Here is an 18724-nt window from a genome sequence, read left to right as displayed (position 1 = left end):
CTTATAATTTCTAACATTTGAGTTCTGACTTTTTAAAAAAACAAAAAACAAAAACTAATTTGATGATATTTAACCATTTTCTCAGAATATATTAAAAAAAATGTCTAAATCTCAGAATATTCTTAATATTTCTTTAATATTCCCTCATAAAGGGAATTCTGGTATTTTTAAACATGGCCCCTTCATTTACACGTTCTGGTGTGTAAATAATTCATACTTAGCAAAAGTTTTGGAGTCGGCCTCAGCTGGCAGTTGTGACACGGCTGAAGGTGAACGTGTTATTTTAAGCGTCTGACAACTTTACGGGAACAAATCCTACAGAGATGAACCTTTTTGTTGAATGATAAGATCACTTGTGTAACCACAAACACAAGTCCCATTCAAGGAGAAGTCTCGCTCTGAAATCCCACAAGAGGCAAGTCGCTGCAGGAACACGACGCTGGAAACATGAGTCAGAGTTGGAGAGAAGCGTTTGGAGTTCATGTAGAGGATTTATTTTCAGTCGTGGTGAGTGTTAAACAGATCTGGACAATGTAGATGAGGCAACAACTGAAACAACTCACCTCACAAGACTTCAGAGCGCGACTTTACCGTGAAGAGACTTGTTTTTCTGGTTAAACATGATCTCACACTTTAACAAAAGGTCTCATCTTTCTCTAATGTTGTCAGACACTTAGAAAAACATCCTCATCATCTACTGGACCAACACTTTTGGAAGGTATGAATTATCTACACACCAGAACATGTGAATAAAAACACCCTGGTTTAAAAAATACCTGAATTTCCTCTTTAAGATATCAAAAGACATTCAAGGACATATAAGTTTGTGAATTGTGTGAAGTTACCCTTTAAAGCTTTGTTTATAGAAATCAGACCAACAGTCTTTTTTCTCAGCAGCGTTCAAGAAATGTAGTTTTATAATCAAACCATCCAGAACCTGAACTCATCCAGTTAAGACAGCGACGCTGCTCTGAAGCTGTTGTACATCAACGACTCTCGCTACAGTCGACACTTTGCATGTTAGAGCAGAACAAACTGTGGCGGCTGCTTACAGTAAATCAGTAAGAGAGATAAAGAAAAACAGGCACAATACTCAAAAGCAAGAAACTAATCTCTGTTGTTAAACATGTTGTCCACATTAATACAGGCCGTCACTACAGGTTCTGTTGAGAAGCAGCAACATTAAACACCCACTCGGTCAGTATGAGGAGCTGTAACAGTAGAGGATGATGTTGGTGGAGGTGGAGGTGGAGGTGGAGGCGGAGGCGGAGTGAGCAGCAGCCACTTCACATAAACAGGTTTTTATTATCGGTCAGGAACAAAAGTTTGATCTGTCACCACCTTAAAAACTCTCGTGTCATCCTGTGACATCATCTCCTGCACATTCAGACCAGGTGCACCTGTTCTGCTTCAGCAGGTGTGATTTAAGGGGAAACACAATGTCAACCAGGTTCTGTTGTCAATAAAGTCTCTATTTAAAGAAACAATCAACATCAACAACACAGGAGGAGAGGAGTGTGACGTTCGTGAAAATAACCGTAATGGTCGCAGGGAGGCGTTCAAAGTCTCGTTACTGTCAACAAATCCCACAAAAAGACCAAAACCGACAATGGACCGATCCACTAACAGGTTCTGTGTGTTTTAAAAGCCTGATGGATGTTTCCTCTCCGCCACAGAGCTCAACTGTTGTCCAAAAACTATTTAAAAACAAAAACATATCAATGAGCCACACACATTATTTGGCCTCAATCCCACACACAGTGAAATATTCCCTTGAACAGAAAACAATGTGGATTAATCCACCGCTGAAAATAGTCCCTGCTGCTCTGCTCTGTTTCTTATTGTTTGAGTACCGTTTGATAAAATCTACAGTGAGCAGCTGAGTTAGGAAACTATTGAGCCTTTTGTAGAAATGAAACTACAGGTAGCACTTTATAACACGCATCATTAACAAAGAGTTAATTCATAGTTAATTAATCTTTAGTTAAAGGTTATTTCACTGTTAAACAATGAAATGCTTTTTTCAGATATAACTTTGTTAGAGATGAACTACACAGTATTTATTAACATTTACAAAGTATAAACATTCAATCATTGTTAATTAACAGTAAAATTACCATTAACTTTAAGTTTAATTAACTATAAATTCACAATTGTTTTGATAATGACAGGCATATAAAGTGTCACCAAACTATATTAATATGAGGTATTCTTAAAGATTTACATCTAAAGTAGGAACCAATGAGTCAGAAAGTATAGAGAGACAAACTAACGCATTGTTTTGGTCTTTTGGGGGATTTGTTGACAATAAGAAAAATAACGAATAATAAAACCAGGTTGAGACGGAGTGACAGGAGAAAAAGAAGTTCAGACGTCTTTACATTCAATTATTTTCATTCGTGACTAATCTGTTGATTAGTTGAATCTATAAAATGTCAGAAAATGGTGAAAAAAAGTCGGTCAGTGTTTCCCAAAACTCAAGATGACGTCCTCTAATGTCTTAAAAAATGTATTCAAACCGATTAATTGGTATCAAAATAGCTGGGAATTAATTCATCAGTTGAAAACTTATCGATTAATTGCTGCAGCTCTCACATTATGCCGCTTCAATTTTAAAATTCTTGAGCTTTGTTCCGATTAATTGCAAAATGTTGCAATTATGCTTCATTCTTGACCTCAAAGGCAGCTTACGAGCGTCCGTACCTTTCATCCGCTCTAAATACAAGTAGGACCTTTGAGCTGAGACATTTTGTGTGTGTGATTTTAGCTGCTGTGTCGTCGTGTCCTGATCTATTTACAATAAAAAGAATAACGTGTGTCTAAAGTGTAACTCCATGAAGCATTAAGCAAACTATAAACTTTATAATGAATATATTAGCAAATAACATTACACACATGACAATAAATACACTGAAAAATCCAAACCCCCCAAAAAAATCCCATGTGCAGTTTTAAGCGAGTGGTTCAGTTGACAAACTAAACAAAAAACATTGGCAGTGATAATTTTGCAGAACATTCTGATATATAAAAAGAAAAAAGTAACGAAGTCGACATTCAGTTTCCTCCCAAACCGCATTTTTGCTGGCGTGAAGCAGCTGCACCGTTTCGTGCAATGTGCAGGAGACGATTTAAAAATCATATACATGAAGAAAAAAAAGGTTTATAAATGTGTCAAAGTGGGATTTTTAACTTAAAAGAGAAGCACGGACACCGTAACAGTTTGATATTTACAATAGCAAAAAGGTAACGTTATGCAAATATTACAAAAATTATAATCATGAAAAGCAAAGACTTTGATTCATTTCCTATACATTTTCTTTGCACAAGAACAGTTAAAACACACGTAAGTTTCTCTCCTTGAACACACCGAGTAGCACCTGTACTCTCCTGAAATATTTGCTCTGTGTGACCATGAGTTTGTCAGAAGGAGATTCTTATTACTGGGCAGAAGATGAAACTGGTACAAATTCAACTCTGCACTGGTGAAAAAGAAACAATGACAGTAATACTCCAGTATCTTAATATATATTATTTGTCCTCACATTCAGTTGGCAGAAGCACATACGTTACACCACGTCATCCTCTGCATCTCTACGTGGACAACAGAGGGAAGAAAAGATGAGTGCGACTAACGGGAAAGGGACAGAGTCAGTAATGGCCGGCGTGTCCTCAGTGAGGAGCGGAACTGAGCACTGAACAAGGCTTGATTTTGAAAACAAAAATGTGAAGGTGGCAGGCAATCTGGTTGCAAACACTGACACAGTAACGCACCAAGTCAAAAAAGGAAATGATCTGCAGGAGAGAAAGAAACACCGTCACTCTTTACAGGCAGGAGAACAGGAGCTGTACACACCGACAGGAAAACGCCAACAAAACATTTCATAGTTCTGTTGTAATTTTGACTATTTCATAGTTTCAACCTTTTAAATCAAACTTCTGAATCAATATTTCATAGTTTTGACTTTTTATCTCAGTCTCACAATTTCAATTCATTATTTTAAAGTCATAATTTGACTCTCTCGTCCCACTTTCGACTAATTAAGACTTTTACTTTATGATGTCATAGTTTTAGTTTATCATAATTTTGATTCAGTATTTTAATGCCTTTTACTAGGCAAAATTATGAAACTATAAGTTATTAACATTATCTAGTATTATTTTCTTTTTGTGGTAAAAACTGACTTTTTAACTTTGTGTGTACTCACCAATGCAATCCACAGCACCAGGTACTCGTCAATAAAACTATTGAAATACTGATCCAGGAACAGTAGTCCTGGCCCCAGGAAGGCTAAATCGTGCAGATGCATCTCGCTTTTTGTCATATGTGCTACCTGCGGACAGACAGAAGGAAACACACGACTTTGAGCTAGATCCTCAGAGATTTTTCTGTGGTGGCAATAAAACTAACTCAATCTCATGATAACTTCTGTGGTATAAACAGGCTGCAAACTAAAAATAAAGATGCAAACCAGTCCAAAAGGCAACTAACAAATCAAAGTCTCATATTTTATAAGATATAACAGTTATGCAAAAGTCCAAATATTCCACTTAGAACTTTTGAAAAAAGCAGGATTGACTTACAACTAATTTATTGGTGATTTTGGCCGAGACGAAGCCAAACGCCAGGATATAAAGACACGGATGTTTCTCAAAGAGCTGGACAGCGGACTTCTTGTATATCATCATGGCCAGAATTATAACTGAGCCAATATGTAAGACTGGAGAGAGGACGCTGGTTCCCTGAAGACACGGACACAAAAAACAAAGACGGCTATTGTCAGTAGAAACGTTCAGCAGAGTGACAGGATCTGTTTGAACAACAACCTTCTTATTCTGGGCTGAAACTTCAAGCTGCTCGTATTTGTGGAAAAAGCGTTATAAACAAACTGTGACGATCTTCATCAATGATCTAAAGCACATTGTGTTTATACAGTTAAGTACTGTAATATTTAGCAACTTCTGTTATAAAGTCATCTACTTTGCTTGCTGGGGATTCACAGATATATCGGCCAAACATCCGTATCATCTGATATTCACCTTGTCGACTGCTATCAGCCTATCTGCAAGAAAATGGCCTTCACTGATGTCGGCGGCTGATGTTTATCTGATATGTGTCATCAATTTTGTGCTGGCACATTCATGAGCTACTGGCTCGTGACATTCCTGCTGCCATCTGTGTTTAAGGCTCCACAAGCACTGAAAACATCTCATCGTTGAGTAGGTAGAGGTACAGCGGGATAACAAGGCTCGTGAAGTGGTTGAAGTGAAATGTGAAAGAAGGTTACACACTGAAGGTTGTTTCAAGAGTTTGTATGATTGACTTTGCGCTCTATTGAAGTTATTTTCAGTTATGTTTCTTTATAAAGAAGATTTCTTGGCCTCCCTCGCCAAAAACAAAACAACACCAAAACAACACTGGTATTGGATATTGGCAAAATTGTTATTTTAATAACATGTAATTGAATTTTCTAGTCTCAAGGCAGAAAGACAACATCTTCTCTCTCCATAACCACTTGGTCATTCTGGTTTGTTTCCTCCCTGCTGCATGTGTGCACATGTCACAGTGACGCACAGATTAATCTGCGATATAAACATCCATCCTGATACGTCGAGCTCCAACTCAAGTTTCCAGACTTACTGCTATTGTGGATCCGTTTTTGCCCACGCCTCCTGTAAAAATAACTCTGAAGTAATTGGTGCAGGAGAAGATGGCTCCTAAAAAAGTGCAGATGGCAGGAACCATTTTCATCTGGATATTTAGGATCGGAATCTGGGAACCAAGACAGGAAAACAGTACAATGAAGGAGAGATAATGAAATACAGACATGTACACACACTGTAATCTTTTTTTTAATATAATTTATGAGTAGATTTAGGTTTACATCCACAAAGAAGCATCATGAGTAATGTTAGAAAATGGTAAAAAAGCATTTAGAGACAGACTTTGTATTTCTGATAACAATTAAAACTGTTAAAACATGAATGTTAGAGCAGCATTTTAAGTACCAACATGAACATATTTACATGATTACTCCATCATCAGTCTCATTAATGTCAATCTGTAAGAATTAGAAACAATCACAATTACCAGTGACTGCCAAAAAGCAGATCCTCCCACGGCGGCCAGCAAATACATGACTATTATGAAGATTTGCACCTCAGTCACATCAATGCTGAGTGGGAGGAGAAAGCAGAGAGTTCACAGTGAGGATTAGTGACGTCTACCAGCAGCACAGTCATCCTGCAGCCTCCTTCCACAGCACACTGCTGCACACGGAGCCGGTAGGATGATCTGTTCTCCTGCGTCTCACAACTTTAATGCGAAGGTTAAAGATTCGACAGGAACGTCGCTGCGTTAAAGACTCAGTCGGTAATATTTCACTGGCTCTAGAAATAAAAAGGTCGCTGCCAGACAGCCAGAAACTGTTCGGGTACGTAACTCCCTGTAAAACCACAAGTTGTCATTTGTACATTTCTGTTAGATTTCAGATTAAACAAATGAGACACGACATTTTTATCAGTGAGCTTTGGAGGTGGTGGCACCAGGCTAGCTGTTTGCCAGTCTATGCTAAGCTAGGCTAGGCTAGGCTAACCACATCCTGACGCCAGATCTGAACAACATGGGAGACATCCACATGAACACCTTTACAGGAAGTGTATTTTCCAAAATGTTAGATGTTTTCTGAAAGCTTTCTCAGCAGGTGCAGCCTGTCTGGATATACGAGTCTTTGCTACAGGAACAACTAAACATTTTTACATTATCAACTAATCTTTTGATTGTTATTTTTAAGTGTTAATGTATAAAACATCAGAAATCATTCAAAAAAAGTCTTTGAAAGTTGCTGTTCTAAACCCAATTATATATTTAGTTTAAGGCGATATAAAATTGACAAAAGCAGTCTTGATAGAGGCAGATAGATACCAAATTCATGTAACATGGCACATGTTAGATTTCAACATATTTCACACTCTGTGCCTTGTATTAGTATTTGGATATAAATGCAAAGATAAACCTTTGTCTCAGTCAATCACAGGTAATTAATATCCACCTTAATCCTACCTGCCATATTTTGCACAGATTATGGACGTGACTTCTAGTGCATCCTGTCACTTAACCAGAACTGGCTTTTTTTAGGATGCTAAACCTCTAAACGGGACATAATTCTTCATATAATTAATTATTTAATGCAGATTCTACCAACACAATCATCATTATTGCTGAGTCCACATAGCTGACACTTCACAAGCCTTGAAAGTGCTGCTGGTGCGTCAGTTATTATTATACTTTGTTTACTTACACTAGTTAGTAAACAAAGTATCCACTTCCACTTTTAGTGAAAGGCGATACACAGAAGAATCAACCCACAACTGATTCCCCAACCTGCCCAGTGATCTCCCCGGGAGGCTCACAATGATGTCAAGTATAGTCGAACCATGATTTAGAATAATAATTTAAAAAAAAAAGATAAATAAAATCGATAAATAAAAAAAAGATTCATTCAGTTATTTTCCTCCAGCTGGTGTTACTGAAGTGCTGTTATTTTACTGACTGCACCTTTAAGCAGAACAGACTGAATTAAAATTCTCCCAGTGACTCGTGGTGCTCAGCGGTCGCTGTGGAAGGAGACGGCAGTGAGCCATGCAGCAGCAGCAGCAGATGCAGCAGCAGCAGCAGCCGCAGCCGCAGACGGGAGGTTTACCATCATGTTCCACAGGCAGGGACCCACAGTGGCTGTGAGCATCTGTAACCCTGCTTGACAGAGCTGCACCTCTGTTATGTCAAATCTACACACAAAACACATCCACGTTTACTCCAACTGAACTGTACAACTAACTGCTCTGCTGTAATCTAACAACGCTACCACACTACAGCACGACTGCTCCACTTTTTAATAAGTAAAGTGACTGAAAATGTGATAAATGCACTTTTCTTGTCTTTCAGCCTGCTCATGTCCACCGGATGTGTTTGAGACTTTATGCTGTAGGTCTGTATGTGGAGGCGACACAGCCACTTAACTCAGCACTCCACTTTCTTCATGCTTTTAGTCTATTTTGTCAAACCTCAACTGTACTTCATGTGGGCACAAAGGTGGCTGTGCTGACTGTAAGAACAATCACACGAGTCCTTTGAAGCTGCAAGTCACCAGAGAGTGGGAGGTAAACGAAAGGGTTTAGTTTTGTTCACTTACTTTTTGTTTCAGATGTTTCCTGATTCAAACCATAAAACATTAAATACTGATGCGTTTGATGTGTATTCGGAATATTTATTTAAATATGAAAGAGTTCTTCTGTAGGAAAACAGGTTTGTGAATCAGTGCTGAAACTCGGGTATCGTACTGGTGGCAGTATTGAAATATAACACTCAGACGTGGTGAGGACTGAGCTGTTATTCCTGAGATGGGTGGGACTTTACAAATGGCTGAAAATGATCATCTTGCTTTCCAAAAACATTCAACAAAATTGAAAAGAAAATCGAGCAGTTTGTCGACTCACATGCCAAAGCGCAGCGTTCCTGACACGTATGTTTGCCAGTGGGCACAGTAGAACATAAACATCCCGGCGAAGCAGCAGAAGAACATCCAGTCCGGATTGGTTCCCATCTGCACTGCTATACTGGTTCCCAACACCACAAACACTGCAGAGACAAACACATGAAGCCAGTCAGTGTTCAGAGAGGCTTCAGGTTCACTGGGAGACAGTGGAACAAAAACTGACCGGTGGAGAGGGAGTCACAGCCGTGGTCGAACAGCTCGCCCAGCGGAGAGCTGCTATTGGTGCGTCTGGCCTGCTTCCCGTCAATGGCGTCCAATGACTGGTAGATAAACAGACCCACAGCACACAGCAGGTACGCCCAGAGAGGAGCCTGAAACAACACACACATTCAAGCAGGGGTCGCTCATACAAGTGGATGTAATGAGCTCCAGAGCTCATCAGATCAGCTGACACAGGAAGGCCTTTTACTGTACACATCAATACATATGATCACAATACATTTACAGTGTGTGTCGCTGATGAATAAAGAAACACTGTGGTCGGTCTCTGATTAACTTAATTAATTAATTTATTAAAGTCACATCTTAAAATGGCTTCTTTCATCCAACCAGCAGTCCAAAATCCAAAGACTCTTCATTTACTGTCAAATATGACAAAGAAAAGCAGCAAATCACATTTAAGCAGCTGGAACCAGCTAACGTTTGAGATTTCTGCTTGAAAAATGACTGACACGATGAATTAATTATCAGAATAGTTGGAATTTATGTTCTTGTGACTGACTAATCAATTAATCATTGTAGCTCTACTGCATCGGGTCTGCTTGATAACCCTTGAGACCCTCCAGGCTGCCATGAGGAGAAGGTTACAAAGAGGGGAATGTGAGGCTCTTTATGCCTTCTTATCTCGTTCTTTAAACATCAAACTCCACTCAGAAGACAAAAACAAATTCACATATCCCTCGTCATTGTTGTGTTGAAGGTCAGTTTCCCAAAAATGCCCCATTAATAGACCTGTGATGCTCCACGTAATCAAATATACCCAGAGCTGGCTGCTGGCACGACAGCCAGGGGAAATGGATATTGATAAAAATACTGTCGATAAACATCCCTGTGAAACACGCAGGCTGTGGAGGCAGAAGCTCCTCCACAAACTTATTTTCTGGATGTGTAATAACCACAGATGAGCTGCTCCAAGAGACTTAATTGGATAGTAGTGATCAACTTTAGGCATGTTGAATATGTTTTAACATGAAGACTGTTCTGTACAACGTCTCTGAGGGATGACCAACCTGTTCAGTGGCAGTCGGACAGTAGTAGATGAGCACGAGGGTGGTGAAGACATTGGTGGCCAGGCCGATGATGGTGATGAGGTTTGGGGCGATCCAGGCAGGAACTCGTCCCACCAACCATTCCCAGTAACGCTGCATGAGAGGCTCCAGCAGGGAGCGTCCAGCACTGCTGTACCTGCAGGGACAGACGACAGCCAGGTGAGGACATGTTGGCTCTACTCTGGTGATTTACCAGATTATTTAAAAACAAGAGAAATGATGATGATGTTGGATTCATGACCAGGGCTGTCTGACAATCAATATGACTGATGTTGACTTTCATCAGGACTGAACAATTATTTGTTTTTATACTGAAATCATGATTTAAATGAGAAAATATCGGAAGAGCTGAATCAGCTACAGTAGAAACTGTCACCTCAGCTGTAGATAGTCAAGGTCACTTCTGTTAGTCTGCATAAGAATTACCGCCTCAGCAAAACAGTCGAGTTACAGTTTATGTCCTTTTCTGTCCAGACTCATAAAATATGTAGTGAAGACTTTGAAGGATTTTAATAAAAAGGTATCGAGTGTATTTTTGGTGAAATGAAAGTTATTACTATAAAGACACGTACGATCCCAGTGAGAAACACGTCGCCTTCACTTACAGACTATTTTTTGCAGAAGAGTACAGAGCACTGAGAGTTTCATCACATGGTGAAACCACAATCACCTGAAGCTCAACATCAGCAAAACCAATGAGCTTGCGGTCGACTACCAGAGGAACAGGAGGCCCCCTGTCGTGTTTGTCATCCAGGGAGAGGAAGTGAAAAGACCTCGGGGGCCCAAATCAATAACCGACTTCACACTGAAGCTTTCCTCAGGAAGAGACAGAGCAGACTGTCCTCACTGAAGAGACTCAGGACACAAAATTGATTTGAATTGACTTTCTTCAATGGATGTCTATTAATGTGCAAGTTCACTGAGAGAAAAACAGTCAAGTCCCTCGTATGTGTTCACATGTAAAGCTGATTCTGAAAACAAAGTTGAGGTCATGACTGTAGACGATGCTTCGAATATGGATGCAGAGGATCACAAAAACTAAAACCTGGAAGCCTCACACAGTTTCACAGAGGACACCCACGATTAGTTACCAGTTCAGAGTCCGACCAGATGTGAAACATGGTCACAGTCTCCCCTCCTGGTCCTGAGTTACGGCTTTGAGTAATAATTATTATGTCACAGTGAAGCTGAACTTAACGCATTAATTCTTGAGTTATGGACAAAAAAACATGTTTTTTGGGTCACACTGACCTTTCACCTTTGACCAACCACAGTCCCAGTTCGTCCAGGAGACCAAGTGGACATTTGGGCGAAATTTAAGGAAGTCCCCTCGAGGCGTTTCTGAGATATGATGTTCACAAGAATGGGAACTATACAAGAAGGAGCTCTTTGTAGTTTAACGTTTGAACACACAAGGACGGGGCTTTAGCTTTCTAGAGTGTAACATCGTTTTCTCAACAATTTAGGTGATTAACCCACATCAAGTTCAGACAGGTCAGCAGTTGTTGAATGTGAATGACAGAGAGATATTTCATCTGTTAAACTTGTAAGACTCAAAGCTGTGAGGTTAACATTATCTGAAGCAGCCACAGAGCAGAGTCATCAACAGTTCAATTCAGGTGACATCAGTCCAAACAAATCACTGTCAGACCTGAAAATCCAGCATTTTGCCAACTTGTGCCGCCGTCATCACTAAATATAATGAAATAATAATGACTCTGCATTATGTTCTTGACTCTATTCCAGTTGGAACAAGTTAAGCTTGTGAAAACATTTGGTACAATCAGGTCTTGTTTCAAACAGTGTTCATCACATAAATACTTAATTTGTAGGAATAAATAACTATTGAAACCACAGTCACCCTCAGAGCAACTGAGTTTGAAGTGCGCTCTCTGTCAAAGTTCTCATGATGTTACAAAAAGCCCTTTCATACAGGAGAACGACATATGACTCCATCTGGTCGACACAGACACTGATCCATCTTTATCAGACTGCTGAACCTCTGGGCATCTCTGTATAGTTTTATACATGCTACAGCTAAACCACACAAGAACATACACTTACTGAACATAACATTAAAGCAACATCAGTAACTTTTAAAGCAGTTCTGGAGAAAGATGGCTGATTGTTGAGCACCACCCAGGTCATCAAATTCATCAAGTATCAGCATTTGACAAGACATCAACCATCTTGTTCCAGAAAGTTACATACTGTTGCTTTAAATAACTCCATATAAAGTTGTACTTCAGAGATCACCGTTACCTGTGCTCCTCCAGTCTCTTGAGCTGGTGTCTGGACAGGGGGGGCGAGGGCAGCTCGATCAGCCTGCGCAGCACTCCGGGGGCCAGCCAGCAGGCCGCCTCCATGCCCATGCCCTGCCCAGGGTCCTTGTCCCGGCCAAGGGCTCGACGAGAACGCAGGCCCCCCGCCTGCTGCTGCCCCGCCGTGCTCATGGAGTCCTGCTGCCTGCTGGTCTGGTCCCTGATGGCTCTGGCTCTGCCTCTGCCACTGTCCTGCCGGAGGGGCTAAAGATCCACAGTGGGGCTGGATGTGGCTGGACAGAACCTAGGAAACAGAAATCAGTTTACTAAGGCTGCAACTGATGATTGAAACGTTCTCTCAGCTTATTTACTTGTTATTCATTTGCTCATCAGGCCGTTCGCCCAAACACATTCAGCTTACAATAACAATTAACAGAAAAGAAGCAAATCCTCACATTGGAGAAGCTGCTACCAGAGAAAGGTTTGTGTGTTTATTGCTTGAAAAACTACTTACAGGATTAATTGTTAATCAATAGCGAGCTTACTGTTCTGTGTTGTGCTGTATATCTGTTGAATGTTGTGTTGTGTACAAATGCTCCACGTGCCTTACCTTGAATTGCCCCCTGAGGACAAATAAAGTTTTTTGAATTGAATTGAATTGAATTGAATTGAGAAGTCATACTTGAGTAAAAGTTAAGATATTATGTTAAATTATTACTCTGGTAAAAGTGAAAGTCAGCCATATGAATAATACTTGAGTAAAAGGTTTAAAGTACCTCATTTGAAATGTACTTAAGTACCAAAAGTACACGTAAATAATACATATATTTATGTAAATTGTCAACTGATTATTGGCCTTATCACGAATATTTTTTTGAATATCAGAATCAGTGATTTTTTTTCTGATTGCAGATTAAATTAATTCATTATTTTGGCTCTGATGTAGCATGAATCTGCACAGTAACTAGTAGGGGTCGACTGATGTGGCTTTTTTTAGAGCTGATACCGATTATTAGAAATCAAGGAGCCCAAAAATCAATACTTGGGAGTCAGGACTGATATTCATTTGAAGGGACATGGACAATTTACTCAAGTACAATTTTCCTGTACTTTACTTATACTTCATCTCGACCACATTTAACTGATACATTTAATAATTAATTACCTTGCAGATTCAGATGATCTTGTTAATAGGCTATTAATTATGTTACCGATCACACAGTGTTGTGGGCAGGACATTGTGTGAGAGGACGCTGCATCAGAGCCAAAGCAGCACATTTTTAAATTAGTTTATTATATCGACATCCGGACAGAAAAATCACAGATGCAGATAATTGACTGAATATCAGCCCCGATAATCATCCAGGGCTGATGATCAGTCCACCCCCAGGAAATACTGTCATCAAATAAATGAGTATAAAGTACAATATTTGCCTCCATAACGTAGTGGAGTGTCAGTATGTAGTAGTAGCAAGTACAATACTTGAGTAAATGTACTCAGTTACATCCCATGATGATGGTCAGAAGCAGCCCTGGACTGTCACACGTGTTGCTGCTGTGCACTGATAACATCAGGCGTGTCCTGCTGCCACAAGCCTGCTCAGACTACCTGATATCTGTGACTATGACATGTTAGATCATCTCAGATATCTTCAGACAAGCTAATAAGTGTTCAATCAGCTAACTGCTAACAGAGTTCAAATCAAAGACAGTGTCTTGGTTCCTCTTGATGGACCGTGTCTGTGTTACTAAACTATTTCTTGTGACCGTCAGCAACACATGAGCTCCCGACAACAAACAACCTGCTTCAGCGGTTTGCTAATGCTGCCTAAAACGGCTAATTGCTATTAGCGAAGTAACATCAGTACTGCTGATGTTGAAGATTAGCTTTAGCTGAGGAGGTTGTAACGTCCGCTCAGCCGCTACGGAAGACTCGTGTCAGTCAGGAAATGTAAAGTTTCTCGCTTGCTGCTGGCTCCTTATCACTTCTTCATACTTTCATGACATGAAAAATATCATTAACCATTGATGATACTGTTTAAAATAAACTGTACTGTTGACACCTCCCTTGAAGACTGCGGCTAGCTTCGGCTAGCTTGACAAGCTAACCCCAAAGACAGCTAGCAGGCTGCTGAGCTGACGGATGTAACGCCGACTGACCTGGCCGATTAAAGGACGAGAGCCGCGGACAGTCCGAGGGGCGGTGAGGGCGCTTCGAGCCGGCAGACAGGACCCCTCTGTGGGTGGACAGTTTGAGACTGTCTCCTTGTGACTTATAATACCGGAGAAACGTTTGCAGATGGAGGTGGATCACCACGACCGGTGTCACTGTGGCTGTCACAGGAAGCTAGCTCTCGTTAGCCATCACGGAAATCTCGCGTAGCTGCCTGACTAATATGGAGTCTGAGCCCTGAGTCAGGACTCGCAGGCAGACAGGCAGCAGGCAGCAGGCTCCTCCTCCTCTTCTCTGACAGATTTATGACTCTTAAAGGCGCAAATTTATGCTTTCCACATGAGAAATGCTGTTTTTACTTAAATCACCATTCATTCTCTCGGATATGGACCTTGTAGGAACAGTGTTTACAGTTTTATGTGGACGATGAAACTGAAACTGAAGACTTCCTGTGAGGAGGTCAGACTGAGCTGCATCATGCAGAAACCACAGCTGAGGGTCATTTTCTGTCCCAGCCTGTACAGAAAAATTACTTGAGACTTGAATTATTTTCATACATTATGATAAAACGATGGTCTATTTGAACAATTACTGCCTTTTGCTGATTAAAGGGGCATTACGTTTATCTGCAGATGTGTAGATATGGTGCAAATTAAAGGAATACATAACGCAGAGAGAGGTTTAAACCAACAGATGAAGTTACAGTCAACCATCTGTCCAGGGATGCTGATAGTCTTGCTCATGCCCGGGACAAGATGATCTCCAAAGGTTAGGGTTACCTAACTTACCGGGGCTCGGGACACCTGACTTGATTTCCCTGTCAGCAGCCCTGTCTCTGTCCTGACTGCACTCAGCCCTGAGGTGATGATGCTAAACATATGACTTCTTCATTTCCAAATATGGTGCATCAGTGTTTCATTGGCTGACGGTGTGACCGGTGAGTGTGCTGCAGGAGATCGAACAGAAAACAGGAAACACATGATGACTTTGTCTTCGGTTGAAGAGAAGAGCAAAGAACGAAAGTAGTGCTCAAATTATCCAGAACAATTCAAATGATGTTTGAATTGTCGCCATCCTGGATTTGGAGTAATTATAACAAACAGGTTAATTCATGTCAAAAGATAGATTATCTTCATCCCGTCAACTCTGACATGAAGAGCTACACACCGATCTCTGAGTTTTCTGTTTGTGTTTACAGACTTTTATTATTCTTGCTCTATTTTTTCACCTTAAAAATGGGAAAAACTGGGAAAAAGGATTCAATTTAAGATTCTTCACATGCTTGAAAACATTTTTATTTTCTGGTTTTATCTTCCAGCCTTCGATGCAGAATGTGATCACACATTGAGACAAAACATCTGCTCACTGATAAACTTCGTTCAGGCAGCTCAAACTCAAATATTTCTTCATTACTGTAAATGTTTTCAGCCCAGACGCCAAAATAAAATGCTGTCACTTAACGTTTCTGCAAACCACTGATACGTTCACATTTCAATGTTTTTAAGCTGCATTTGTAGTTTTGGGGAAGAATAAACAAACTCTCTTTGTTTTCATGACTGAATGAACTGAACAGACAAACTGACCTTAAAGAAACAGCACACTTTCATACTGTTTTACTTTGTTTATATGTGGCGGACCCTGCCACCTTTCTAGCTTCAGACAGTCTTCTGGGGCCTTATTTTCCTCTGAGAACAGCTTGTTTATTCAGTTATGAAAAGATGACTATTTCTGACTTTGTGTTATTACCTCATTTATATTGTAAATATTAAAATTCTGAGTTTGAATTTCTTCTTCAAAACTACGTAGTGCCCCTTTAAGGAGACCTCGGGACAAAATATGTATTTAAAGCCAGAACACGACCTCTTTCTGACCCTAACCAGGTGGTTTTTGTGCCTAAACCTGACCAGATCACAAGAACAGCGCTGAAAACGGATCCTAAAGAAATGTAAAGTAGAAACGTTCATTACCAACATTTATTCTGGTGCTTGAGTTGTTTTTTTTAAACTTTAAACATCTTCTGCTGAACGTCTCGACACTAACAGGTGATTTTGTGCTTCATTTGTCTCATTGTTCACACGATGGACACAATTAAATAATAATCTTTAATGTATGCTGTACAGCGGCTTCATGTTAGGACTCTCTGTCTGGCAGCTGGGTCAGGTAGGGGTTAAAGAAGTCTCTGAGGATGCTCTGCACCCGGCCGGGCTGGAGGCCCCCGGCAGCAGGGACCAGCGCTGGATTGAGAGCCAGGTTCTGGACCTTTGTGGGGCTGAAAGCAGGAGCGGAGCGGGTCTGGGCCGTGTGGAGCCCCTCGATGGCGCTGGACAGCCAGATGAGTCTCTTCAGACTCTGGATGTTTTTGCTGCGGTCGTGCATCAGCTGGTGTTCAGTCACAGCTCGACGGCTGCAGGAAGCAGAAGAGAGGAAACATCCGTCAGCCTCAGAGTCATTTTCAGTGAAGCACACCAAACACTTTCTCACTGATATATTTATGAAGTTTTGCACCATGTTCGTCTCACCTCTCGCTCTGTTGACACCGGATGGTTGTGACGACGACAAGAAGCAGGACGGTGAGCCACTGCACGGACCGGTGGGACATCTGCATCTTCTGCAACAGCAAACACGTCAAATCTCTTCATGTAAAAGACAAAAAAAAGTCAGGAAGCATCATAAAACACGTCTCCACTCGTTGTCATCAGTTCATTTTCTTATATTTGAATACGTTTTTGAGTTTTTAAGCGAAGAAGCGATGTCGCCCGCAAGAAAAAGCGGGAAAAAATATCTTGTTCTTACCGTTTTTCCTGCAGAAAAAAAAGTATTGTTCTTTCATGAATGATGACAACTTGACCTAAAAAGAGCTCAAATCCACAGAGAACATCCCCCGTTCAATCTATTCATCCAAAAAAAATGCCACCACGTGTTTGTTTATCGCTGTCGAATTTAAACTCCAGATGAACAATCGACTTTGTTTCTGCATGATCTCACTGCAGGAGGTCTGACGTGTTCCTGTGGATGTTTTCACACATTTTGTCAAAGTAGGATGAACGTTTTTTAAGAGTTTTTATCATCAAATATGGCGTCAACAAGATGGTTTTATATTTTAGCCTCGTCTTCAGCCATTTAAGCCATTTTCCTGATGATCTGCAAGTCAAACATTTTCTGAATATTCTTTAAGATGGATTGTGCAAGAAATGTATATTTTTTTCTGGATCAGAATCCAAACTGAGCTCTGTGAAGAAGTTAACTCAGAAGTTTTTTAAATGTTCGATTCCCACAAGATAGATTTTGATTCAAACATCAAGAAATATCAAATCTAAATGAATATTTGTGGACGTACTTTTGAACTGTTGGTCTTAAAGAAGTCACAGTTCTCACAGCAGGTGTGATGATGGGAAAGAAGAGTAATATTGAATTACAGACATTTTCTTTGCTTCCTAACGGACTGAAATGACCCAGAAGAGATGTTTAAATTCACTAAATGCTGAGGAAAAGTGATCAGTGCTTCAGTCTTTCTTATCTCACTTCGAGAAAATGCTATAATCCCAGACTTCCTTGCAGTGTGACCGAGTTTTAACTACATAATGAACCTTTAACTGGAAAAATGTGTCCGTTTTGTTGTCTGAACCAATCACAAAGCAACATTACAATACAAAAACCATGTTTAAAGGAGCACTACGTAGTTTTGGAAGAAATTACAACTCAGAATTAATATTTATAATATTAATGAGGTGATATTACAAACTCAGAAATATTGATTTGTTTCCATAACTGAATAAACAAGTTGTTCTCAGAGGAAATTAAGGTCCCAGAACACTATTTGAAGCTATAAAGGTGGCAGGGTCCCCCAGTTATAAACAAAGTAAAACAGTATGAAGCTGTGTTGTCCTTTAAAGGTCAGTTTGTTTATTCAGTCATGAAAAGAAGAGGTTGTTTATTTAGTTTGTTGAGGCATACAAAAATCTGTTAATGCAGATTTTTTTTCTCTGATTAAAATTTCTTCCCCAAAACTACGTAGTGCACCTTTAAAGAAATTAAATTCTATTACAGGAGTAGAAGAAAACACAGATCACTGAAGCGTGACAGAAAAACAAACAAACTATGAAAACAAATTAAAGATGAAATCAAGTATAAATCACTCTGAGCTTCGTTAGGTGATGACGGTCTTAAAGTTACTCACCTTGTTGTTGACAGCCGCTCCTCTGATCATCAGTCAATAAACTGACTTCAGGTTCGACCTCGGGCCCTTTTATAGAGCCCCCGACACACACACACACACGCACGCACACACACGCACGCACACACACGCACGCACACACACGCACGCACACATTTGATTTGCTAATGAAACACGTCAGCAGCGGCGTCTCTCTGACATGTGGCTCTGTGGAGGGAAAATATCAAACGTCTTGCAGGTTGTTTGTGCTGCGACAGAGGACGACGTTTACACACACTCACACACTCTCTTTACAT

At 40.3% G+C, this 18724-nt stretch overlaps 2 protein-coding genes across 4 annotated transcripts; both read right to left on the bottom strand.

The window, feature by feature from the left end:
• Nucleotides 1-117: 117 nt before the first annotated feature.
• On the bottom strand, nucleotides 118-14464 carry cept1b (choline/ethanolamine phosphotransferase 1b). Of its 2 annotated transcripts, none has more exons than XM_084346509.1 (10): nucleotides 14242-14464; nucleotides 12083-12385; nucleotides 9782-9956; nucleotides 8716-8863; nucleotides 8494-8635; nucleotides 7701-7785; nucleotides 5639-5770; nucleotides 4582-4740; nucleotides 4206-4331; nucleotides 118-3792 (listed from the first exon to the last, which is right to left on the bottom strand). In XM_084346509.1, exons 2-10 carry the CDS (start codon nucleotides 12271-12273, stop codon nucleotides 3670-3672), a joined length of 1281 nt encoding a protein of 426 aa, XP_084202635.1. In that variant the 5' UTR covers nucleotides 12274-12385; nucleotides 14242-14464; the 3' UTR covers nucleotides 118-3669. The 2 variants fall into 2 exon arrangements, with proteins under 2 accessions (XP_084202635.1, XP_084202634.1); XM_084346508.1 differs by lacking the exon at nucleotides 7701-7785 and adding an exon at nucleotides 6089-6173 and having other exon boundaries at nucleotides 1286-3792; nucleotides 14242-14463.
• A 1535-nt stretch (nucleotides 14465-15999) lies between these two features.
• pth4 (parathyroid hormone 4) lies at nucleotides 16000-18522 on the bottom strand. 2 transcript variants are annotated; one of them, XM_084347738.1, is made up of 3 exons: nucleotides 18432-18522; nucleotides 16774-16887; nucleotides 16000-16658 (listed from the first exon to the last, which is right to left on the bottom strand). In XM_084347738.1, exons 2-3 carry the CDS (start codon nucleotides 16857-16859, stop codon nucleotides 16385-16387), a joined length of 360 nt encoding a protein of 119 aa, XP_084203864.1. In that variant the 5' UTR covers nucleotides 16860-16887; nucleotides 18432-18522; the 3' UTR covers nucleotides 16000-16384. The 2 variants fall into 2 exon arrangements, with proteins under 2 accessions (XP_084203864.1, XP_084203863.1); XM_084347737.1 differs by having other exon boundaries at nucleotides 16774-16862; nucleotides 18432-18514.
• Nucleotides 18523-18724: the final 202 nt, after the last annotated feature.

Source organism: Pagrus pagrus (genome assembly GCF_965226575.1).
Source record: "Pagrus pagrus genome assembly, chromosome: 3".
In the NCBI taxonomy this organism is placed as follows: domain Eukaryota; kingdom Metazoa; phylum Chordata; class Actinopteri; order Spariformes; family Sparidae; genus Pagrus; species Pagrus pagrus.
Note: the sequence above shows the minus strand (reverse complement) of the source record. Positions and strands in the feature narration are given on the sequence as shown.